General features: G+C 42.2%; 1 protein-coding gene across 2 annotated transcripts in view; it reads right to left on the bottom strand.

Moving 5' to 3' along the window:
• The window catches only part of apbb2b (amyloid beta (A4) precursor protein-binding, family B, member 2b), a 48210-nt gene that overhangs the window by 2691 nt on the left and 19090 nt on the right, over positions 1 to 26429 (bottom strand). Inside the window, exons 4-14 of one of the 2 annotated variants that reach the window (XM_058046197.2) lie at positions 24458 to 25421; positions 14213 to 14463; positions 13222 to 13347; positions 11239 to 11310; positions 10883 to 10933; positions 9149 to 9234; positions 8826 to 8886; positions 6336 to 6482; positions 6030 to 6157; positions 1211 to 1325; positions 851 to 938 (exon numbers count right to left, since the gene is read on the bottom strand). In XM_058046197.2, the coding sequence (XP_057902180.2) occupies positions 851 to 938; positions 1211 to 1325; positions 6030 to 6157; positions 6336 to 6482; positions 8826 to 8886; positions 9149 to 9234; positions 10883 to 10933; positions 11239 to 11310; positions 13222 to 13347; positions 14213 to 14463; positions 24458 to 25400 (2068 nt within the window). In that variant the 5' untranslated portion in view covers positions 25401 to 25421. Of the gene's footprint in view, positions 1 to 850; positions 939 to 1210; positions 1326 to 6029; positions 6158 to 6335; positions 6483 to 8825; positions 8887 to 9148; positions 9235 to 10882; positions 10934 to 11238; positions 11311 to 13221; positions 13348 to 14212; positions 14464 to 19962; positions 20317 to 24457; positions 25422 to 26429 lie in introns of those variants that run through there. The other variant, XM_058046201.2, reaches the window with a different exon arrangement.

The following is a 26429-nucleotide window of genomic DNA, read 5'->3' on the forward strand; positions in this document are numbered from 1 at the left end:
AAAAAAAAACCATCGTTAACTATAATGATGGAAATGGTAATATTAATGATGGCGGCACGGCGGTTGAGTGGTTAGCGCACAGACCTCACAGCTAGTTGACCAGGGTTCAATTCCACCCTCGGCCATCTCTGTGTGGAGTTTGCATGTTCTCCCCGTGCATGCATGGGTTTTCGCCGGTTTCCTCCCACATTCCAAAAACATGCTAGGCTAATTGGCGACTCCAAATTGTCCATAGGTATGAATGTGAGTGTGAATGGTTGTTTGTCTATATGTGCCCTGTGATTGGATGGCCACCAGTCCAGGGTGTACCCCGCCTCTCGCCCGAAGACAGCTGGGATAGGCTCCAGCACCCCCCATGACTCTCGTAAGGAAAAAGCGGTAGAAAATGAATTGCGCAACTGCAGGGTCTTGAGACACATGCTAACTCGCAAACTAAAGAGCTAGCGACCTAAACAGTAGCCTCCAAGTTATTTCCTTTAAACTTAAAAAGCCAAAAACTTACCACTTCCACACGGATAGCGAGGATAACTATGAACAGTTATTTAACCTTTAACATGAACATTAATCAAACGTAATAATTTTTTCTGGGTACATGATACCATACAGCTTCCATATCAAACTTGCTCGGGCCTCAAACTAGTGTCCTGCGGGCCACATTTGGTCTGGAGTCAACAAGGGATTAACGTGTAGTACATTTAACCACACCAAGTCAGCTCTATTGTGTTACTTTTGTAAAACTGCATAAATGATCCTGTTCCAGGTTATTTATACTTTTATGCTGGTTTTGATTTATTTTGGTAATATTCTGCACCAAGGGTTGCTGCTGAGTGCGGATGAATAAAGATGCTACCTTGCAAAGGGAGGTCTAGTCCTGCCTGCATTCTGTCCTGGAGAGAGCCTCCTGCCAGTGCTTTGGCATTCTTTCGTTCAGTCATTATCTGAAAGAGGGAAGTGAAAGGAAAAAAAAGAAAAGAACAAGGAAATGACATTTTAGTACCATCTTAAGGTCTTAGCAGATTTATACACAGTACACCCATACTCATTTCATCACCCATTATATAACTTTGAATAGTCAAAGGGTATAATTTGATAAGATTCTGTCACAAAGATGCTTCTTGACATGTGAAGGGTGTATTGAATTTTATAATTATAATAATTATTATGATTACACTGAATGGATTCATACGAATGTTTTCTGGTGATGACTTACCCGGGAGCAGATCTCATGGAGGCTGGTGGCGATGGCTTTTGCTGGCGTGTCACAGCGGAAAACGTGACATTTTAGGATGCGTGTGTTTTTATCCCGCGCGACGTATGCAAAATCTCTGCAAGGAGAAATGACAATACCATCGTTAGCGGAATTTGGAACGTAGGGCATTAGAGCAACATGGAGTACAAATCTAAAAAAATGCAGCTGCTGTTCACAATCTCTGTTGTAGTTCATCGTAAAGGTGTTACATGGGGTTGGGTGCAAATTCCTCCATACCAAAATCATCAAAGAATGACTTTATTCACCTTGGGAACCGTAATCAGCCTTCCGCAGAAGCTGGAACCGTGTAATTCTACAAAATGTCTTTGGATGATAAATAATTCACATTGACAAAATACCTTTCTCCACATGTATGAAGTAACGGATTAACATGTCATAAAGATCCGCAACTTATGGTGGTACTGACAGCACTTGAAGACAGATGAGAGATTAGCTGACCTTTATCTGTCTGATAAATACACACAAACACACACACACAAACACACAAGTCGATGGACCCTTGGGATCGATAGCTCAGCGTGATGCAAGAAGGAGTTGAACAGGGGGACAGCAGGGGACCTGAAGGCAATTTAACAGCGCTGAAAAGAGGGGATAAATGATGACAAGGATACAAGATGGACCCCAAAATGAGAAGAAACAAACACATTCCAGCACATACAGAATATGCACATTGCAATAACCTCCTTGGAGCTTGACGTAAAAGGAAACACATATCTGCCTGTTAACAAGCATTCCTTGTCTAGCTCCTCTGGGATGCCCTCCTTATTGCATTCCTCGTTCTGTACACATATATATATATGTACGTATATATATGTGTGTGTGCATATCGTAGACAGAAAAGGATAGAAGTGGCCGCCTTCATTTCCTACATGTCTACAATATGTGACTTTAAAGAGGGTGGACAAAAACACAAGGAGGAAATGAAACAACAATAAATGACGCAGACAATGTAGGGATGCTGAAGAAGGAGGAGGAATGTGTTTACCTCTCTCTGCGTCCACGAGAGCCAGAAAGGAGGAGTGAGAAGGTTAGTAGAAGACAAGAGCAGTAACAGAAACACTCAAAAGACCAATGCCGAGGCTTAAACATTTATCACATCGGGAATCAGTCCTTTGGTATATGAATGTGCACGTATGGCAGTGCATCGTCTATTTGGGGTGTCACGAGACAGCCAACTCACGAGACGAGACAATATTTGAACGTAAATTTAAGAAAAGTACATTGAAAAAAAATATGACAACAAACTTTTATTACTGTCAGCATTTAAAAAAATAAACCAGTTATGATAATATAGGGGCGGCACGGTGGTCGAGTGGTTAGCGCGCAGACCTCACAGCTAGGAGACCAAGGTTCAATTCCACCCTCGGCTATCTCTGTGTGGAGTTTGCATGTTCTCCCCGTGCATGCGTGGGTTTTCTCCGGGTACTCCGGTTTCCTCCCACATTCCAAAAACATGCGACTCCAAAATTGTCCATAGGTTGTTTGTCTATATGTGCCCTGTGATTGGCTGGCGACCAGTCCAGGGTGTACCCAGTCTCTCTCCCGAAGACAGCTGGGATAGGCTCCAGCACCCCCGCGACCCTCGTGAGGAAAAAGCGGTAGAAAATGATGAATGAATGAATGATAATACAGCTTACTGTTTTTTTTACATGTCTTTGAAAGGGCTGTCCAGCTGTCCCTTGATAATAAAAAAACTAAACATATAATATAATGAAAAAACAGTATACCTTTAAAGTATTAGTATTAGTATTAGTAGCAAAAGTTTAGCTTTTTCTAGTTTCATTATGCCTTTTTGGTCTTTTTTTTCCAACTTTAGGTTTTGTTTATTTCTGCAATGAGCTACGTTCCATAGATGGTCCCTGCGCCACACTTTGGACACCGATGTATTTTTCGCCACACTTTGGACACTGATGTATGTTTCGCCAGAATGGCCAGTGTGCCCAAGCTCTGCCCTCTTGGCGTTGTTGGTCAAAAGCTGGGTTGCATTGTGGAAGGGATTTTACAGCTCCCAGATGTGCATTGCACGGCCTTTCAGAGGTGGAACCCACTCCTGGTGGATAGTTCACCTTTTTGATTAATTAGTGAATAAATGCATGACGCAAGAAACACTTCAATGCACTCCGATAGTGAATTGACTGACCATGTCGCTAAACTGTCAGCATGGATCTCTTCTTACTTAGCGTCAATACAAACGCTCGGTGATTAAGTCTGAAAATGTACGTGGGTTGATCTGGCAAATCTTAAGTCAAATTGATCAAATGTAGAATTACATCATGATGAGTTTGCATCAGTCAAATGGCTGGTCACGTTGCCGATGCTGGACACTCAGAGTCAGAAGGCTAATCAAATAACCCCAAAAAATAATTCAATAAGCAGCCTTTCTCAGCGGTGGAAGCCACCGGGTTTGCCAACTGTTCCACCAGACCATGCACTCTCACATCCAAAGTCTCCTCAAAGAAGTTATCCTCCTCACCCAACAGCTACCTGTGGCCTGCAACTTTTTAGATATCTCATTATATATCTCATTTCTCTTCATCTCATGCTTCAATGCTTCAGAAAATCAGTCTATAAGTTCTAATGACTTTAGCAGTTCATGAGCGGCATGGAGTCACTCATGTGCTGTTCTTGCACTCATGCACCCACGCCAACATTCCTGTTCTTAGCTGCTTTTAAAGCATATTTTCATTTATATAATATATAAATAGTATTCTACATCCTGCATGAGTTACTCTAAACAGTATACTGCAAAAACTACACACTCATAGAATATCATCACTCTGTTACCAAACAACAAAACAAATCCAATACTCACATTGGTGTTCAATCTTTGAGACAGTCCCCAACATGCCTGCTGCAAAATCAGGGAGTAGAAAGCAGACCTTCCCCTTTATTAGCCTCCATCCCCGTCTGTTCCCCTCCTTCAGCCACATCCCCCTCCTCCTCCTAGTCTAACAATCTCCTCCCTGCCGCCTCTTCCTCCTTCTCAAGTAAGAGTGAGATGTAGCTACCTCTCCAATGCTCACACTGAGTGGTTCATTTGTCTCATAAGGGGACTCTCACCTACAAGTGTAATGCATTGTAAAAGAGAGAAACAGAGAGACGCTTGACGCAACTAGTCTGCAGTATTGCGTATGTTGCCATGACAACGTATCAAAACTCAAATAAGGGCTCTTTAATGAAACTGTGACACCATTTAACTAAAGTGCATGTTTTTTGGGGTGTAGGACGAAGCCACAGAAATCCAATACACGCATGAGAAGAGAATGCAAACTCCACACAAAAATGTTCCAAAAGAGATTCAAACCTTGGCATGCAACCACCATAAAACTAGTTTGTTGCCCAAAATAAAGCAAATGACGTTAAAGTGACCACACATGACCTAATATGCTCATTTTAGGCTCTTGGTATTGAGTTGCGGACTCCATTAAAGCAGCTACACACAATCACTTGCACAGAATGCTTTCTAGATCTTCCAGATTCTGTACCTCTTTCTGCAGTGTTTCCATTGACTTCCTGCTTTCAACCTAACCCAAACGGTCTGTTTAATTTACTCCACCCCAGGTACGCACATATGTATGTGATATGTGAGTCCACATTTACTAAGTGAAGGCAATCTGCAGTCCATATACGGAAGTTCGGCTCGCATCAACGTCAGTAGAACTTGTTGTGAGAAAAAGAACGTGGAGAGGGTGAAAAGCCATCCCAAACTTATTTTCAGGGCTTACTTCCATTTGTGCAAACCTCATTATCTGACACTTGTATTGTTTAAGACAAGAATACACAACATTGTAGGTCAGAAAAGTGGAAAAACCATAATAGATCCTCTTTAATAGGAAGAACTTGAACTATGTCCAAGCAAACAGCCTCAATAGCATTAAAACAGGTGTTCAGAACATTCGGAGCGGTTCTCCCATTAATTAAAAAAATATTATTCAACATAACAATTGATGGAGGTAGTGGCTCATCACATTTGTCTTTTTATATTAATTGGCAGATTGACTGAACTGCCCTGTACTGCTAAGTGAAAACATAGCACAGTATAGTCTCTCTCTATGGTACACAGCACCCTCTACTGGTCAATCTACTGCATCACAAATGTGGATGTTTCCAGAACTGGCTGCAAGGTTTGTTTGGTGATAAAAAAAGGAGGAATAATAGTCGAGGGCAACTGGTCTGTGGAGTGTTTCTTGGTAAATAAAAAGGTAATGCTCTCCGTCATGCCTTCCTTTGGAATGATGAATTAGAATCCCTTTGTCATTTATCAAACGCTATCCATGTCCATGCCTGTTAACATATCATTTGCCTCAACTGTGACCTTTTAGCTTGTGTGTATGTGTGGGAGCTACATCATTCATCACTGAAATATTTAAAGACTTAAATGGTAAAAAAAAATAAATTCATTCATTCATTTTCTACCGCTTTTCCTCACGAGGGTCGCAGGGGTGCTGGAGCCTATCCCAGCTGTCTTCGAGCATGAGGCGGGGTACACCCTGGACTGGTCACCAGCCAATCACAGGGCACATATAGACAAACAACCATTCACACTCACATTCATACCTATGGACAATTTGGAGTCGCCAATTAACCTAGCATGTTTTTGGAATGTGGGAGGAAACCGGAGTACCCGGAGAACATGCAAACTCCACACAGAGATGGCCAAGGGTGGAACTGAACCCTGGTCTGTGCGCTAACCACTCGACCGCCGTGCCACCGCTCGATATTATGTTATAATAAAAAAACATTTGCATCTAAAACCAACCTGCCGTTGTCTCGTCCAACACCCCAGACCCGAATACTGGCGATTGGCTGAGAGTGAAGAACGCTGCGGTCCATTGGGTCCACCAGGTTTAACATATTGTTCTCCAGCAACAGGTACATGTCCTTACCCTATACACATCAATACACACATACAGAGCATTTATGTAGATATAAATAAATCATCTTTAATTGTTATTTGTTAGTCATGAGTACCTATAGATTTACAATTGAACATCTGTTTAGTATGTGTGTTTTTTTGCTATGAAGAATAGGGATATGTATATTACTGTATATTAAAAATGATCACCTCGCCCCAGATGCCGACTGTGTCTCTAATGTCGTTCTTGCAGTAAGACAGCTGCCGGATGCAGTTGTTTACAGCCACACTGCTCTTCCCCGGTGCCAAGTCCTCCTCGGCCATCTCCACCCATCCCAGAGAGCGCACTGCAAAACACTGAAAGACAAAAAAAAAACAGGCAAAACACTTCATCCAAGCAATTACTGACCCATATTGTGTTGAGTAGATAATAAGAAGGCAAATGGAACAGATGGAGGATATGAACTGTGTGCAAGTATGCACTGTGGTTGACCCAGTTTAAAAAGTAGAGCAATGTGTGTTATTTTAGGAACGCATGGTGCTCTCCATATTTTCTATGCATGGCTGTTTGGCACCTCTGTGAGGTGAGGTCTGGTGAGTGTCTAGCTCATCACATAACACACACATACACATACACGCACGAGCACACAATATACAATATGCATACACGCTTGCAATGCATATGCACAGTCCATAGATACTACACTTACTTTAACTACTTTAGATAAGATAATAATGCCCAAACTGTACTGCAGCATACTCAGTGTGTGATTATTATTATTAGACTAACACTCTTAATGTTTTCCTGCATGGTTTTCTGTTTTTTTCTGTTTCAGGTTTTAATGTGACAGTTTAGGCAATATTTCATTGGTCTGTCTGGAAGTTGCGACGATTGACACCTATAAAATCTGCCTAGCAACAAGTGGCAGCCCACATATTCATTCATCAAATTTTCTACCTCTTATCCTCACCTCTCAGGTGGACAAGCACATATCTCAGGGGCACATATAGACAAACAACCATTCACACTCACATTCCTACTGATGGACAATTTGAAGTCACCAATTAACGTGTTTTTGGAATGTGGGAGGAAACCGGACTACACGGAGAAAAACCTACGCACGCATGTAAACTAGAAGCTAGAAGACCTTTGTTCGATCCCCTAAATTATCCATAGGTATGAATGTGAGCGTGAATGGTTGTTTGTCTATATGTGCTCTGTGATTGGCTGGTGACCAGTCAGGGGTGTACTCCACTTCTGGACTGAAGACAGCTGGGATAGGCTCCAGCATGCCCCCGACCCTCATGAGGATAAGTGGTAGAAAATGAATGAATGAATGAATAAATGAATGAATGGTCAAGTGGAAGTCGCTGCACTGCTCCTTCTTATCACTGAGGGGTGCTGTTGTATTACTCAAATTCCTCAACTGAAGCCAGCATGATACTGTAGATCAGAGGTAGGGAACCTATGGCTCGGGAGCCAGGTAGGGCTCTTTTGATGACTGTATCTGGCTCTCAAGCATTTCTTACCACAATAAAAATTTATTTTTGCTAACATTTTAAAGTAAACATCACAGAAATGACTGTTAAAAATAATATTAAAAATCTTTTTAAAAAACTTTTTTATGCATTTTAATCGGTCCATCTATTTTCTACTGCAATACGGCCGACCATATCCATCTTTCCTGATATTTTCCAGGTCAAACACCAAAACTTGATTATTACTGGGTAATGCGGTAGTCTACCTCGGTCATTGAGATGTCAACATGTAAATATAAACTTTTCTCCTTTAGTCAAATAGTCACCTAGCTAAAGCTGCAGAACCAAGCCTTCTGGCAAAGATGGCCAAAAGAATGAAATATACTGAGTATGGTGCAAAATTATGCAGCAGCAGAAGTTGTATTAATGGCAACAAGTATTTGATTTATTATTAGACACTGCGCTGCTCACGAAAGTGTGCTGGCCACACCCCATTGGCGTGGGGTAGTGTGCCTGGTCTACGTAATTAGAGCCCATTATCTAAAACTGTTGGTCTTACATAAAAATGCACACATTTTATTGCATTCAATGTTTAAAAAAATGTATATGGCTCTCACAGATACACATTTTAAAATATCTGGCCTTCATGGCTCTCTTAGCCAAAAAGGTTCCCGACCCCTGCTGTAGATGTTACAAGCACCTTATGCTAAGAGTCCACTGGGTTGGCGCCAGTTAGTGCCAGTTTGCGCCAATGCAATTTGCTGTGGCACCTAGTGTCGCCAATAAGGTGCCTAGTGGCATGCAGTGGTTCAAACTGCCTCCCAACTGGCTCGTGGTGACCCATAACGGTGGCAAAAATTCAGTTTGGCGGCAAGAAAATGTAACAATGTTTAAAATCTTCAGTGCGCCGATTGCTTGATTCTAGTGGCCACCAAGTGCAAACATTCCACCTATTGGTATCCACTGGAATGTAATGGCGCAAGCCAAATTGAGCCAAGGATGCTAGGAATCCACTTGGTCGGCGCCGATTAACGACAACATGGCAACATGCCGAGTGAACATTAATTCGGTGCCACAGCAAGCCACAACGTGCCAATCACATAATCTGGCGCGAACTGGCACCAACTGGCGCCAGCCCAGTGGACTCCTAGCATTATTCACAACCTCTTTTAAATAACAAACAAAAAAAGCATTGTGATGTATTAATTACATTAGGTTTACCTTTGATTGAGGATCACTATTGGCGCTGCTGGAATCATCTTCTTCCAAAGCTGGACGGTTTCTGAAATGCACATTAAAAACAGATGTGGAATATATACGCTAACAACGCTCTTAGAGAATTAGCAGTGAGGTATTGCTGTTGCAACCATTAGCTGCATTCTACCAGACCAGTCATTACACTAACAGGCACCCATTTCCTGATTGGGAGAGCCCATTTCCTGCATTGTCGGAAGTTATTTACCACTGATTGAACATCAGATTGGAAAAACTAAAGTAATTAAGTAGGAAGAGATACAGAAACTGTGACAGTCAAGTTATTTTACCTTAACTTCAGTGATGCGTAGCGCAGTGTTGCACCCTCAAACTCCTTTAAACTGGGGTCGGGGTTCACCGTGGCAGCCTGCAAGTCCTGGTGCAAGTAAGCAGTATATTAATCAGAATGTAGGAAAACAACCAACACAATGAAGACCTTAAAGCCCCTTTCACACATGGAACCACTAATATTGTGTGGCAAGGTCAGTGGCTTCCATCAGTATGCTTAATTAGAACAACTGCTCACATGGACCACATAGACTAGGTCTAGATGAAGTAAGTAACTACTATGTTTGGTGGGGTATCTAACATAGGACAAAAGTGGGTCATGATGGCCATTGGAAAATGTGTGTCTCCCGTGAAGAACGCCTGACCAAAAAGATCTTGACCAAAACCTCCACCTTCATGTAGTTCATTCATTCATTCATTTTCTACCGCTTTTTCCTCAAGAGGGTCGCGGGGGTGCTGGAGCCTATCCCAGCTATCTTGGGGAGAGAGGCGGGGTACACCCTGGACTGGTCGCCAGCCAATCACAGGAATCACAGGGCACATATAGACAAACAACCATTCACACTCACATTCATACCTATGGACAATTTGGAGTCACCAATTAACCTAGCCTTTTTGGAATGTGGGAGGAAACCCACGCATGCACGGGGAGAACATGCAAACTCCACACAGAGATGGCCGAGGGTAGAATTGAACCCTGGTCTCCTAGCTGTGAGGTCTGCGTGCTAACCACTCGTCCGCCGTGCCGCCCCTTGTAGTTCATATTACCTTCATATTACTGTTAGTATATATTGTCACATCCATACTGTACATACTGTTTATAATGTGTATAATCTGCAATAGCCATATTATAGTCATTTATATCCCTGTATATATCCTCACTGTATTATAGTCACAGTTTGTACATAGATCTGTCCATTTACAGCTCTATTGTATTTCTACATTTACTTACTACTAAGGTACTTATAAAATTGCACTTCTAACTGCATTTTGTTGCCCTGTACAAGTGACATGAGCAATAACAATAAAGTTGAATCTAATCTAATCTAATCTAGTACTCAGGGGCAATATAGGAGATGAAAACAAATGCTATGAATTGTGAAGTAAAGATGATTTAAAGACAGTTATGATTCTTTTTCATCTGGAGAAGTTAAGTACTGTTATTTATTTGCAGAAGGTTTCATTGTGTGGTACACCCAATTATTAATGGGGCCATGTTGTCCACAAAATAACTACTTGTTTTTCAGCAAAGCTAACTAGTCTCTGAGCCAGTTTCGTGTAATTCTCTCTTCAAAAAAAGAAAAAACATGGATGTATGCATGTGGGAGAGGAGCTGAAAGGACACAAAGCTGTCACAAACTGTAAACGGAGAAGTGCCCTGGATGGATGGATGGGTGGATGGATGGATGGAGCAATGGCAGTGGTGCGTTATGTGCAACAGAACATGCTCAGTCATCAAGCAAAAGAAGGTTCTCATGTAGCATATGTACGCATATTATATATTCAGGTCTAGCAGCAGCAGGAAGTGTGAGTGAATCAACAAGAAAGACACAAGTTAAAGTGTGTTGCTGTAGGCGGGAGATGCTGCGCCACAATGCTGCACTCGACTTGGTTGATGTTAAAGCATCGGCCATTCATGCTTTTTGCAGTTAATCGGGAGCATGTAATGCATAGTTGATGCACACTTTGACAGCTTGGGATGGCGATCGGCTGGCTGGATGCATCATCATACTTGCCTTCCACACCTCACTATCAATCTTTCCGCCAAAATCACTCCACATCTGTCTCTACGAATGTCGTTTTAAAAGTGCACATATAGTCGGGGGGGGTCAGCGGGTCGAGGGGAGAGAGACAGAACAAGGTTAGCCAGCTAGCTCACTGCACACTGGTGTTTGTTACAATGAGGAGCAACTGAAGAATAAAATAAAATTTAGCTGCAAATTTTTTTTTGCTCCTATTGAACAGTCACCTTCCCGTTAAGAATCTACTGATTCTTGATTAGTAAAATATACTTGGCAATCAGCATGGACTTTTGGGTCGGTGATTTGATTGATTATAAAGAACCAAAGGACAAATAAGGAGAGGAACTCACCTTGTCTTTGTCGTCTTGATGCTGGGGAGTACACTCTTGATCAGACATTCCCTGGAGCGATGTGGATCGAGGCTGGACAAGAACAGATACAAATATACAACATACAAATGAGGTGGGACGAACCACTTATTTAATCAATATATCAATCACATGTTGTGATATATGTTTTTTTTCCATTATTTCCTTATGACATTTTAGAAAATGTTATGCCTTCTTGTGGGAAAGACCCCTCTCCCCCCTTTTCTGCTCCAGAGTACAAAGCGATGTCCAAAACGGAATGCTTGGATGTTTTTGGTGGGTTGGCGACCTTGCCCTCCCCATCATACAATCAATTGGGTCCCTATAACACAGCTTAATACAGTAAAAACTGTAAGAATCAGAATAGAAAAGTGAAATAAATGGTGTAAAAAACTGCCAAATAAAATGTAATTTGATCTTTTCCCCCCAAGATGCTGGTAGTCAATCAAATGGATTACTATTCTCATCAATTAGTACTATACTTGCGAGATACTGAGGAAACAGTAACTGCTTCTTTGGCAGAAGCTAGTCACAAGCTGTAAGGGAAGTCACAACATCATTACTCGATATAACAGATGGAAGGATAAAATCATCACACAGCAACCTAACCCTCAAAAGGTAGCTAATAATATACAATAATATCCCAATTATACCCTGTGATTAGCTGGCGACCAGTCCAGGGTGCACATCGCCTCTCGGCCAAAGACAGCTGGGATCGGCTCCAGCATGTCTGCGACCCTCGTGAGGATAAGCGGTATGGAAAATGAATTAATGAATAAATTAACCCCATATATACAATAATTTCCCAAAATGCATTTCTTCCTAGTAGAGCAATCCGTTTGCCAACTGCTTTACTGGGAAGAAATGCATTATGGGAAATGATTGTAGTTGCTGAGTGATGATTTCAGCCTTCTATCCAAGATGACACCGTGACTCCACAAGGGATGAAGACTGCTCAGTAAGCACTGCAAACACGCGCATGTAAACATTGTGGTACACATACACAACGATGGATGCGCGGTGGTACGACGGGAGGGAAATGCATAGAGTTTGTCGAGAGATTGTGATTCTGATTTTTTTTTAGGAGGCATTATTGTTATTTATTCTAAATTATTTAAATTATTTGTACAAATTACTGTTTACGCTGTACGTTGTTGTTCATATTTGATGTAATCTATTTATTCTCCACATTATTATTTATTATTACACGGGAGCCAGGCAACGACATTTCGTTGGCAATTCCACTGCTGTGTTATTGTGCAATGACAATAAAGAAAGTCTATCTATCTATCTATCTATCTATCTATCTATCTATCTATCTATCTATCTATATTCTTTTGGGATGCTAAACTCTTTACCAAATAACCGGATGTCCCTCATCACCAAAATCTGACCAGAAGTCGGCTCAAGGGACGAAGTGGGAGGTAAGTCATCGTTGATGCACTACACTGCTGATGGGGATGTCATACTTCATGTAAAAAAAAATTCAAACTATCCCTTTAAGATTGTATTGTTTCCCTAAAGAAACAAGTTAAAGGTCTCATCTTATTTTCTGATGAATAAACTGTATTGCTTCAAAAAATGTTTCCAATGTATGATATTAACACATTGAGAAGCAAGCCAGATGGGTATACTTGGCCCATCTATATGCCAACATCACTCATTTCTATCTAAGTCAATATTTTATCAACAGGACGCTCGTCAACATCAATCTACTTTCCTCTTTGTGTCTATCCATCATTCTGCATGACTGACTGATTGATCGCCTCACTCTTCCTCTACGACTTCACAAGATTATATTGACAGATTTCTCTGCCTCGCTCCCATTGCTCGCCTGTCTTGTTAGGATGCTCCTTGTGTCGAGAATATAGATCACATCACATGTCATGAAGACAAATTGTCATGCTGTGTTCATTCATGCTTTGTCTCTGAAAAGTAACAAAAAAAAACGGTGTGGTTACTTACAAAGTAGCAGCTGTTGACAAATCCACATGTGGGCAGGGTGTGTTCATGGAGAGGCTCCACGGAGCTGTCAGAGGTGGTGCTGCCCGAACGAGTGGAGCCTCTGAAGAAGACCTCAGCCTGACATGACTACGCACACAAGCACGGTTGTAAGATGTCAGGAACACTGGAGTGGGCTAGTTATTTATCAGCACTTATTTCGCGGGTGTGCTGGAGCCTATCCCAGCTGTCTTCAGGCGAGAGGCCGGGTTACACCCTGGACTGGTGGCCAGCCAATCACAGGGCACATATAGACAAACAACCATTCACACTCACATTCATACCTATGGACAATTTGGAGTCACCAATTAACCTAGCATGTTTTTGGAATGTGGGAGGAAACCGGAGTACCCGGAGAAAACCCACATATGCACGGGGAGAACATGCAAACTCCACACAGAGATGGCCGAGGGTGGAATTGAACCCTGGTCTCCTAGCTGTGAGGTCTGCGCGCTAACCACTCATCCGCCATGCCACCCTAGAAATAATATTCATTCATTCATTTTCTACCGCTTTTCCTCACGAGGGTTGCGGGGGTGCTGGAGCCTATCCCAGCTGTCTTCAGGCGAGAGGCCGGGTTACACCGTGGACTGGTTGCCAGCCAATCACAGGGCACATATAGACAAACAACCATTCACACTCACATTCATACCTATGGACAATTTGGAGTCGCCAATTAACCTAGCATGTTTTTGGAATGTGGGAGGAAACCGGAGTACGCGGAGAAAACCCACGCATGCACGGGGAGAACATGCAAACTGGCAGCACTTATTTATCAGACACAATCTTGCATGTCCCAAAAATGGCACCGACAACACAGTACGGTTCCGTGTTTTGCAATATTTTCACTCTTTTTTGCATAGCGGAGTAGAAGATTTGCACAAACTCACGTGAAAAAAATTAGCATCAACACGGCATCATAAAGCAACTTTTCATACATGTTTTTGTCTCTCACCTCTTGGTCAGGAGTGGGGGAAGGGCTGAGCGAGCCCAGCGATTGTTTACGTGGTGGTTGAGCGCTTGTGTGGTCACCCGGCGCCTGGAGCTCTGTCTCTCCGGGGGCTGCAGCAGGGTGGGCGGCGGGCCTCTCCCACTGGGTAGCGCCTGTGGGAATGTGCCAGTAGTAGATACCGGCCATGTCCGTGATCTTCTTCCATCCAGGAGGCAGATCGGGGTCCGTTTGGAATGATTGTTCATTCCAGATATCTGGAATGAAAAGGGATGAAGTTAGTTACGTAGATGCAATTTGTGCATACAAGTAAATCAATGTACTTTTCAAAATAAATCATAAAATAAGCCCCGCTTTAGCACATCTCATTAAATAATTCATTACATAAAAAGTGGAGCCTCGGGTCCCCCAAAAGTCCTTCATATGTGCTGCTAGGAAACAGAAAGAGCACAGAAGAGAGCAGAAAGGAAACATAAGCAAGATTACTGCTGGAAAAGCTTAGCACTGTAACTTTCTTGTGTAATAAGCGCTGAATTTCTTTCCATTTGTGAAAACCTGCCAAAATAATCCAAAGAAAAATGACATCATTTCAGCATGTGTAGCAGAAACCATCTGCTTTTTTTGGTTGTTGTTTAGTTGTTTTTTTTTTTGATGGCCGAAACGTTGTCTTGATTCATTGCAGATGACAGCACTGGCTCTGAATTTACATCGAGATTTAAACATCCCAATAGCATAACGACAGCCCAGCAACAACATGCAGCAGATGGTGAATTCAATTTATTGCACAGCAGCATATCTGAAGAAAAACAGAAAGTATAGCAAGATGACAAACACGCATACTGTATGCAGTGTGAAGATGAAATACAAACTTTAAATCGATATTACTGCTCTCACTTGTCTACTTAATGTCTTCTCTTCCTGAAAGTAGCAAAGAACGTTTACACACTCCTAGCTGCTTTTATAGCATTTTAGGTCTAGTTGTTGAAAAGACGGTAAAATCCTACTGTATGTATTAATTTTACGATGCAATGGAACCTTGGTAGGCGTGTTTTTCCATCACAACTTTGCCTTGATTTGCATGCATTTTTTGGTTAGCATATATTTTGCCACACAACTATTGAAGAAACGCTATTGAATTCAAGAAATAACTCATGGCAAAACAGGACGGTGGCGTCTGTGTTGTTCTCGCTGTCACATTGTGTCAAGTCAAGTAAGGAATCAAGTCTACAATGAAGGTAAAAGTAACCTTAAATGTTCATTTATCCCTTTCATTGATCATTTATATGTATTTATCTTCTTCTTCTTTCTCTTTGGGCTTTTCCCTTCAGGGGTCGTCACAGCAAACCAATCTCCTCCATCCAACCCGGTCGTCTGCTTCTGTCTCTCGCACACCGACTACCCTCATGTCCTCCTTCACTACATCAATAAACCTCCTCTTTGGTCTTAATCTACGCCTCCTACCTGGCAACTCTAAACGCAGCATCCTTCTACCAATATATTCACTATCTCTCCTCTGGACATGTCCCAACCGTCTCAACCTGGCCTCTCTTACTTTATCTCCAAGGCCTCTAACATGTAATGTCCCTCTGATGTACTCGTTCCAGATCCTATCTATCCTGGTCACTCCCAATGTGAACCTCAGCATCCTCATCTCTGCTACCTTCAGTTCTGGTTCCTGTCTTTTTCTCAGTGGCACTGTCTCTAGACTAAGCAACATTGCTGGTCTCACCAGAGTTTTGTAATTTGTATGTATTTATATGAATTTCAAACTGTTGTATGCATGTAAAACTATAATTACAAAGAGTATTGTGTTCACATATTTGGCTTTCTGGAACAGATTGGTTGGATTTATACTATATTTCATTTCTGTTAGCGTCGGACCTTCTGGAATTGATTAATGACACTAACGAAGGTTCCAGTGTGCTAGTTTGTTGATGGTTGGAATTTGCAGTGTTGCCAGATAAGCTAATCAAAATATTAGACCTCACAGATACCTCACAGAATGATGCAGGGCACCTCAACAATGGATGTCTTTCAATTATGCAGGTGTACCTATTGTTGTGACTGGTAGATGTAAACTGTGAGGTTAAGCTGGATCGAGAAAGAGAGAGAGAACGCGAGAGCATGTTAGAGCAAGGAGAGTCTTTAATGTGCTGACCGTGCTGATGAAACGCAGCCAGAGGGGCCGTCGTCACGACAGCAGGTGATATGTCATCGTGATGGCCCTGTCGGTCTGGGCTCAGATGAAATGTGGACACATGCTTGTGCACACAAACCGGTGTGTTCACTTAAGTTAGTGGTCTTAAAGCATGAGAAATCACTCAAGGCTGGATAAAAGGTGCACATGTTCTTGACACGTGTACCATGTCTTGGTGGTGAAGACCGTACATTGGGGTGCAGGGGGTGCGTTCAAAGCCATCTCATAAAGTACAGATGAACCGGAATGGAACATGGCACAGTCAGGTTGGTTGGTTTGAATGAATGTTACCCGTATTGACTGAAATATAAGATGGCTCTGTTTAGAAGATGACCCCTCTTTTTCAAGACCCATTTTTCAGAGCGCAAATTATTAAGGACTACAGGATTTGGTTTTGTTGCAGTCGTGCCACTTCATGCAAATTCAACCGATCCCTATGCACAACCTCACAACTTTGTTTCAATCAATTTGATCGATCAGCACTTTTCACCCGTAAAACATAGACGGCGAATGTCTGCAACTTGTAGACAACAGAGCAGAACAAAGCATTCAACTGAATATAAAAGCTATGTTGTTTCTTTATGACTCGATGGCCAACCCCATTTATAACACTGTTTTATCATTATCTTAAAACTGGGTGTCACTGGTGTGTGAGTGACAGGAAAAAAGCTCTGACTTGTTTGGCTCCACCTGCTGGTTTGCGTGCACACATCTCAAAACAACTTGACAAACAATACAATCTTATGTTATCTTAAGGGAAGAGTGGTTAGCACACAGGCCACACAGCCAGGAGACCTAGGTTCGATTCCCCACTCTGGCATCTCTGTGTGGAGTTTGCATGTTCTCCCCGTGCATGTGTGGGTTTTCTCCGGGTACTCCGGTTTCCTCCCACATTCCAAAAACATGCTAGGTTAATTGGTGACTCCAAATTGTCCATAGGTATGAATGTGAGTGTGAATGGTTGTTTGTCTATATGTGCCCTGTGATTGGCTGGCGACCAGTCCAGGGTGTACCCCGCCTCTTGTCCAAAGACAGCTAGGATAGGCTCCAGCATGTCCGCGATCCTCGTGAGGATAAGCCATATAATACATATAGATCACCATTTGTATTTGAGTTGATCCCAGAGTTGTTTGGTAGGCTTCATCTACACCAGACTCATCCATGTATGCCTTTATTATGCAATTAAAGTCAAACCCTCAGGTGTACCGAGTATTGCCTCATAAAATGAAGGACAACCATGACTTACGACAGAGCAGACCTCCAAACGTCTATCGTATTAAATTACTCACTCTCTGCCTTCGAACAAGAACTTCCTCTAGAAGTCTATTTCAATGCTCTTGCAGACTATTACAAGGATGACCTTAATGGAAACTAATGATGCTCAGATGATGTGTGATGATGCACACACACACACACACACACACACACAGTATCTCACAGTCCACCCCTCACAATTCTGCAAGAGTTTTATTATATCTTCTTAAGGGACAAAATGGAAAGTAAGCTTTGATTTAAATTTAAGTAGTCAGTGTACAGCTTGCAAAGTATTATATATTTACTATCCTCTGAAAACACAAAGCTCTATTTTCCAAATAGCCCCCCCAAAGAAGTGAATATGTACTGAACACCATAAACATGAACACTGACTTGTGTCCAAAGTGTGAGCACCATTGTTGTCTAGCACTGCCTTGATCCTCTTGGGTGTAAAATTCATCAGCGGTGCACTGTTTTTTTTTTTTTTTTTACTGGAACCCTCTTCCACTCCTCCATGATGACATCACTGGAGGGTGTTAAGACACCTTGCATTTCTTCACACTCCTGCCGCTTGAAGATACCCTTGTCATCTGGGCGGTGTGTCTGGGCTCCTTATTTTGGGAAAATTCCCAAACGGTCCAGTTTCTCGTCACAGTATATGTTGGGAATTTTTCCATGCCAATCAGCTGTAGGTCCCCGGTGCCTGAGAGCACTCATGCACCCCCATACCACCACCATGCTTGACTGTATGCATGACACAATTATCTTAGTACTCACTTGTGTTGCCAGCTAACAGACAATAATAGTTGTATTGAGTCATTTTCAGTGGTAGTAAAGCTTTACTACCATATAAGCCATACTCTAAAGCAGGGGTCTCAAACACGCAGCCCGCGGGCCAAATGTGGCCCACGCAAGTTTGATATGGATGCTGTATGGTATCATGTACCCAGAAAAAAATTATTACGTTTGATTAATGTTCATGTTAAAGGTTAAATAACTGTTAATAGTTATCCTCCCTATCCGTGTGGAAGTGGTAAGTTTTGGGCTATTTAAGTTTAAAGGAAATAACTTGAAGGCTACCGTTTAGGTCGCTAGCTCTCTAGTTTGCGAGTTAGCATGTGTCTCAAGACCCTGCAGTTGCGCAATATGTTGTAAATAAAAAAGTATAAATGTGACTATAGTCGTGTTTTGTCATGTCTACAGGGTTCTAATAATGCTTTGTTAATTTTAATCTGAAATAATTTGTCTACCCGCCAACTATATGTTGTTTCTTAAGTTTTTATTATTTGCCGTTTTATTATTATTATTATATTTATTTATTACAGATTGATTGATATTCTTGATTTGTTTATTTATTTTTCATCTTATTTTGTGCAGAAAAATAAAAAGTAAGATATTGAGAACAGTGGAATGTTTTATCAGAGCTTTTATTGTAGAAAATCGGAACCAAAGCACTGAAAAAGTTTGTATATTTTTCTGTTTTTAATAAATGCGTTTTTTTTTTTTGGAAAACCTGATGCGGCCCAGCCTTGCCCAGACCCTAGCTCCAGTGACCCCCAGGTAAATTGAGTTTGAGACCCCTGCTCTAAAGTACATACAAGATTACTTTCTGTGGTATTGACCTTTGAGAAGATATGGTTGTAGAAATCCTGTAGAGGGGCACTATATCAGAATTAGGCACTAGTGAATAATGACTTTATCAATAATACTGTATCAACAATGCAATGCAGTTGGAAGAGTGAAAAGTGAGCATGTCTCATGCAAAATTAGGTCAAAGCATCTTGAGACTACAAGTGTCTGCAGAAGGAGTTCTGGTGTGAGATGAGCAGACAAGTGGATGTGGATTAAGGCACATTAACACTCAGGAGAGAGACTGACACAGAGAGCACCGACAGTCTATAGTCGAGGGCTGCATCGTGCTTCAAAGTTTGCACCGTCACCTTGTGGCAGGTGCAGTGCATAAGGGTTATAGTATTAGGACATTGAGGCTATCAACTTTCATGTATAATCATTGTATTGTAGCAGAGTTGCTACAGTTAGCATGCAGCTCTGTGCTCCGAATTGAGAATAAGGGGGAGGGGAGAGCTTCTGTCGCAAAAATGAAATAAAAAATAAATAAATACATGTTATGCTTGTGGAAAAGACACGCAGCCCTATACCACATGGGTCAGATCAATACACATTTATACTAACTGCATGCACGGAAATGCAGAAATAGCCTTGGCAATAAAACTTGACACTGACACACACATGCACAGTTCAAAGTATAACCCACATGTCATACCACATATGCACACACACCTACCCTCGTAATTGACAATGACAATAGCCAGCATGTAGTCTTTCCCCAGCATCATTCTGTAGTTTGCCAGCTGCCTCATACGGCAAAAAAAAAAAAAAAAAACAGAGCTGATGCCAAACACACAACCCCAGACAGAGAAGAGAGAGGATGGGAGGAGTGTGGTGGTGGTGGTAGAGGGGGGATGCATTGCAAGAGAGGAGACAAGAGAAGTGAGGGAGGGAGGACACGACGAAGGGGGAGAGAGATGGCAAAAGATGGAGGTTCTGTTTGCTTCCCGATGTCTTCCCTGCACGCTCATTCTCACAAAAATGTTTTTCTCAAATGTCTTTGCTTAATGTGGTTAGCTTAGCAATGCTTCGGTCCTCTTTCGTGGGAACGAAGAGCAATGATGAAGCCTAAAAACGCTGTTCTTTAAAGTCCGACAATCGTGATAACAGGGGCGGAAAAGTGGCTCGATATTCCAAGTGGTGTTCATTTCTCTTGTGAATGTTAGGGTCCATGTCTTCCGACCTCTTGCATAACTCTGCATAAGTGCATGTCTACGTGCATGTTAGTGCTTGCTGGCTGCTTGTGTGTTTTGGCTCGCCGGTGCGAAAGCGCTGTCATACTGACCCTCGAAGCCGCAACATCCCGAGAGGAATCTGACACACACCTGGGAAAACAACATTGCTTTGTCAGCGTGAGAGTGGACTGAAGAGGGGAAGTATGGACAACTATGTGGTAAATATCTATTAAGTTTAAAAAAATGGCATAACATTCTGCAGCAAAGCCTCTGAAGCACAATAAATCATAGATAGGAAATATGCTTCCCTTTTGCTTTCCCTTCCATCAGTAATACACATATTGATCTAATGAAAAACGAATAATCCCTTTCACTCACAAACAGCACATCTGCAATCTTTGCATATTTTAAAACCCCCAAAATTCTATTGTTAGCTAGCAAAGTAGGAATGTAATTGCTGTGTTCACTGCTGTGCATATGACAATAAATCTCTCATAGAAGGAATCATCATTTTGGAATGTCACTGAAACAAAAATCTGGAAATGCATTTTAAGTTGTTTTTAACAACAATAAAACAACAAATCAAGTAGATCATTCTCGATTTTATGCAGATGTCTCCTAGTAATGAAGTACAGAAACCACAATTGCATCAAAATGCAATGTATGGAAAGCAGGAAGTGAACAAATGTAACAGTTACTGATTGTAAAAGTACCAGATGGAGGGGTAGGATTTAATAAGCTTTGCTTCTTCCTACTCCTTTTGGACATGTGGAACTGGGAACTGATTATGTGATGCACTCAATTCGGAATCTGATGCATGTTCAAGTGAAATAAAACCATTACCAAAATGTTCTTTCATAGCAAGTTAACAACAAAAAAGCGGTGTGTCCTCCAGTGTCAGGGGCTGGAGGTTAAGTGATAAAATTCACAATACTGACTTTTAGTGGCCATCCACAAGGAAACGTTTTCACATCTAAACAATGACAGTCTAAAGGTTTTTTTAATGGCTTCCAGAGCAGCAAAATCTGAAAACGCTGGCTGGTCGTTTCTGTATGGACAAGCAATCCGCTCCTCAAGCCCAAAATTGAGCTTGACAAGCCAACATAATATCTGAATATTTTGAGTGTCATGACTCACCGCAGGTCTTATACTCCCATGTAATTCCACTTTGTAAGTCTAGATGAACCTTGGAAAGCGGAAGATAACAGACTTATGCACATGCGTTTGTTCTTTTTCTATGGTTTGGTGTCACATGGTTTTGTCCGTGTACCTGTTCACAGCGCCACGTGTAATGGTAATGGTAAAGGTTTTATTTCATTTGAACATGCATCAGATAACAATCGAGTGCATCACATAATCAGTTGACAGTTCCACATGTCCAACAGGAGTAGGAAGAAGCAAAGCTTATTAAATCCTACCCGTCCATCTGGTACTTTTACAATCAGTACCTGTTACATTTGTTCACTTCCTGCTTTCCATAGTTTAAGGTTTTGTTTTGTTTTTCCACACATGTAGGTGTGTCTTGGTATTACAGCATTTCACTCAGTTATCCGTTCCCATTTGGATGCAACGATTTACTAATCTGGTTCAGTGTGGATACAACTTTTTTTTCGACCTGACAAAAAAATAAAAAAACTACCAAGAACTACCAACTACCAAGTTTCCCTTAGATCAGTGGTTCTCAATGATTTTCTGTCATGTAGTTTCAAATAGAAAGTGATAATATCTATTACTGTACAGACTCAAACTTGGAACTTGAAACGGAAACCAGCAAAATGCAACAAAATGGAGAGCAGTGAAGCATACAAGTGTATTCAAGGGTGCAGAGTATGACAATTTCATGGTAAATGGCCTTTCACTTGTACGTATAATGCTCAAAGCGCTTTGTCACTGTTAGCACATTTACCTACTAATGACGCAGCATCAGGAGCAACCAGAGGTTTAGCATCTTGCCTTACTTCAGCATGATCACGACAGGATGGAGGATCAAACCTACAACCTTCAAGTTGGGAGACGACCACTCAGCCACGCCGCCCCACAATTTTCATACATGTTTGTAAGTCTGGACTAATATTGAAAGTCCTCCGTGCCCCTGCGTGACAGTTCACCTCGCTCCCACCACCCTCCACCCCATGGGGGCCAATCCCATTATTGAGAAGAATTGCCTTACGTGTACAAAGAACCACTAAAGACACAAGGGGGTAACTAGAGAGGCATTCTGGGAGAAATTAAGCAGCTATTTGGCCGCATTACTCAGACAGGCTGAAAGCTGCGCTCGTGTCAGAGGTCGGAGCTACCACTCGGAAGGAGATGCATGTACCTCGTAACAATAAGAGACTTTTTAAGCCCCAGTTGAAGGGAATGCCATTGAGAATTTTTTCACAAAGGTGAGAAACACGTGACTGTACTGACCTTTGGCAGGGGAAGGTGATCACAGAACAAACGGTACACATGAAACAGACATTTTTAGATACAGGAATCCCTACTGACGATAATGTCCACTGCAACCAGCAGAGGCATTGCTTCTGTAGTTCAGTCACAAGTCTAAGTCTAGACAAGAAAACCATGAAATCAGCTGTAAGAAGTTGAGCAATATCTACAAAAATTATCTACTACATCCATAAACCTCCTCTTTGGTCTTAATCTACGCCTCCTACCTGGCAGCTCTAAACGCAGCATCCTTCTACCAATATATTCACTAACTCTCCTCTGGACATGTCCCAACCATCTCAGCCTGGCCTCTGTGCCTTTATCTTTGAGGCCTCTAACATGTAATGTCCCTCTGCTGTACTCCTTCCTGATCCTATCCATCCTGGTCACTCCCAATGAGAACCTCAGCATCCTCATCTCTGCTACCTCCAGTACCTCTCAGTGGCACTGTCTCTAGACCAAACAACATCGCTGGTCCCCGGCCACCTCTTCAAGTTCCACAGAGAAGACACCTTCCCAGACCAGCTGTTAGACATAATCTCTCCAGTGTGTCCTGGGCCTACTGGGGCCTTCTTCCGGCTGGGAATGACCGGAACACCTCACCAGAGAGGCATCCAGACTAGAAGCCTGAGTCATCTGAACTGGCTCTATTCTGAGTCCCTCCCGGATGTTCCTCATCCAGTTTCTTAGGGTGAGTCGAGCCACCCCATGGAGGAAGGTCATTTTAGCCACTTGTCTCCACAATTTTGTGCAATGACAATAAAGGGAGTCTATCTATCTATCTATCTAATCTCGTTCTTTTCGTCACGACTCAAAGCTCATGACGAGGGTGGGAACATATATCGACTAGTAAATTGAGAGCTTTGCCTTCCGGCTCAGCTTTCTCTTCACCACGATGGTCGGGATGGCGACCACCATATTACTGCAGACCTTACGCACCAAACTTCCTTCACTCGTGAACAAGAGATACTTGAACTCCTCCAACACATAAAGACTATGGTAAAACTCCAATCGAGCCTGTCAACATGGGCAGGAGACAACAGTCCAGAATTGGGTAAAACTGGTGCACATGGAGTCAATTGCAACTGTTTTCAACTGGCATCCTCCATGTTTGCATTTTTTATTTGCAATCTAATGAAAAAGACCACAAATGGAAATTAACTGCAAAGAAACAGGGTCGGGCATGAGGATTATCTGGAGCCAAAATAGTCTCTATCACTCTCTCTCTCTGGAGAGTGAGACAAAAAAAGCTTGTGGGCAATTGTGGATAAAGACATATTAAGGCTGCTCCACATTTAACTCCTGACTGGCCTGCAAGTTCCCACACACACACACACACACACACACACACAAACGACAACAGGACAGAGCTGGAAACAGGAGGCATACAATCAAACGATGAAAGAACTTCCTGTCCCAGAGGAATTCCGGGGATTTGCTGGAGGATGGAGCGTGTTGTTTATTATTCGTTGGGTGTTTGTTATTCTGTTGCAACAATGTTCTAACTTGGGCACAAACACATAGTCGCCATAATGGAAGTAAACGACATATACAATGTGTGAGTACCTGTTTCCTCTGGGGAGTTGCTCTCCTGGGACAAAGTGGTCCAACTCAACTCTTCGTCGCTAGGGTTCAAATTTTGGATACGGTTGAGAGCGCAGTCTGTCTTTGGACCGGTCCGTCTGTCTTTCTTTGTCTCTGGAGACGAGGAGGAAGAGGAAGAGGAGCAGGAGGCCACAGACAGCAGGGCTGTGTCATCTGGGCTGACCTGCCTGGGTGGGAAAGGTGGAGGGGGCACTTGGGAGTCTTTGCTCAAAGTTTGATGCTCAACAGTTGAAGATGTCGACTCATTCTCAATCAAAAGTAATGGTTTCTTCTCGTCGTCTTGGTGGTCATCATCCTCAACATCATCACCGTCAGCCTTCATCAGGGACATGATATCCTTCTCAGAGAGGATGCTGATGTCATCACTTTGCTCCAACTCAATGTTCACGTCACAGTTGCCATTGAGTTTGAGATCCACATCCGTGTTGATGCCACTTTTCGATTCTGACTCAAGGTCAGTGTTGCCGTTTGGGTTCATCTCTCCATAATCCTCGGTGTGTTCTTCAGGCTCATCGGGTGTGTTAACACTGACATCATCTGTTACACTTTCAGAATTACACTCATCGTCACTAATATCTGGGCCAGTTGAGTTTTTGTTGTGATCCTGCCCGGCTTTACGAAGCTGGTTCATACCATTCTTGGCAAGTTTAGGATTGTTAGGGGTTGACAGTTGGGACGGTGGAGACGCGGTGGGTGAAGACGAAGGCGGCAACGCTTCCCCCAGGCCCATGGCGGTCTGGATATTGGTGAGAGCGTACTTTTTGCGGCACTTGGGGGGCGTGGAGGAGTCTTGTTGTTTGATAACATCGCCGCTGAGGAGCTGGTTATGGGAGGAACGCAGGCTGAGCGAAGTGGGAGGCTTGGCAGAGGGGCCATTACGATTGGTCACGTCTACTGACATCATCGTGGCAGTCAGACAGTTCCACTGAAAGAGAAAAGACCCAAAAAGCCAACAACAGTGAGGAGACTGACAGCAATGGAGTATAATATTTACATATATGCATACATATGTGACATGCATATTAACCAAGCTAGAGCGACACTGTTATTAACATTATTATTAAAAGTTAATGTGAAATGTACTGTAGGTGTTCTTTCCTATTTTGCAATGTGAAATCAATGTGCCCAGGAAGGAAGTTGCGGTAATGCGTTATAGGACCAAAATACTGTAATTATTACATGTTATTATGAATGTACCTGTTACTACATGATCACAGCACGACCATAAATCCATAAAACCTTGTTGGAGATTTTTTCAGGTGTCTTAATAGTGGTCTTTGTAGCCGGCATGGGTGTGTCCCATTACATGCAGCAATGAGCTGTCTCTTTTTATCTGTTTTATGTCTTTTGAACACATAGTTCATCTCACATAAGGAGTGGGGATGATGGGAAAAATTTCAATTAAGTTTCAACTACTATATTTTATAATAGAGTGATGGTCAGTAGGACCAAAAAGTACAGAGCTAAGCCCGAGCAACAGATGAGATAATGTCATTTCTAGCCATGTATACTCAAATGTTGTGCAATGATGACAAATTTGCTTGACAGTGAGTCATCAGTACTGGTTTTTACGGCACATTTAGTATCGGCTTGGCACACTTGAAAACCCATCTGACCGAGTACTGGAAATTGTACCTCAAACGAAATTACACAGTTTGTTATGTGTTACTTTGAAACCCTTTGAGTTTGATTTCCAAGAAATTCAAATCAAATGTTAAATTCCCTAACTAATAAATGCAAAAATGTTATGTATCAAGATTACATTTGGATGAACCTGCATAAAGATAGCAAGGATAGGCTTGTTAGTCAGGGAAAACGCGGACTGTGACACTGTGAAGCAAAGCATGATCCTCTCACTCTGGAAACTGAGCCGCATAGACACTACTGTCCCTTGAGAAGATCTAATTTTTAAAAATGCTGAAATATGAGGGGT

This window comes from Doryrhamphus excisus, linkage group LG9, assembly GCF_037039965.1.
Source record: "Doryrhamphus excisus strain RoL-2023G ecotype Guam linkage group LG9, RoL_Dexc_Guam_v1.1, whole genome shotgun sequence".
Taxonomy (NCBI): Eukaryota; Metazoa; Chordata; class Actinopteri; order Syngnathiformes; family Syngnathidae; genus Doryrhamphus; species Doryrhamphus excisus.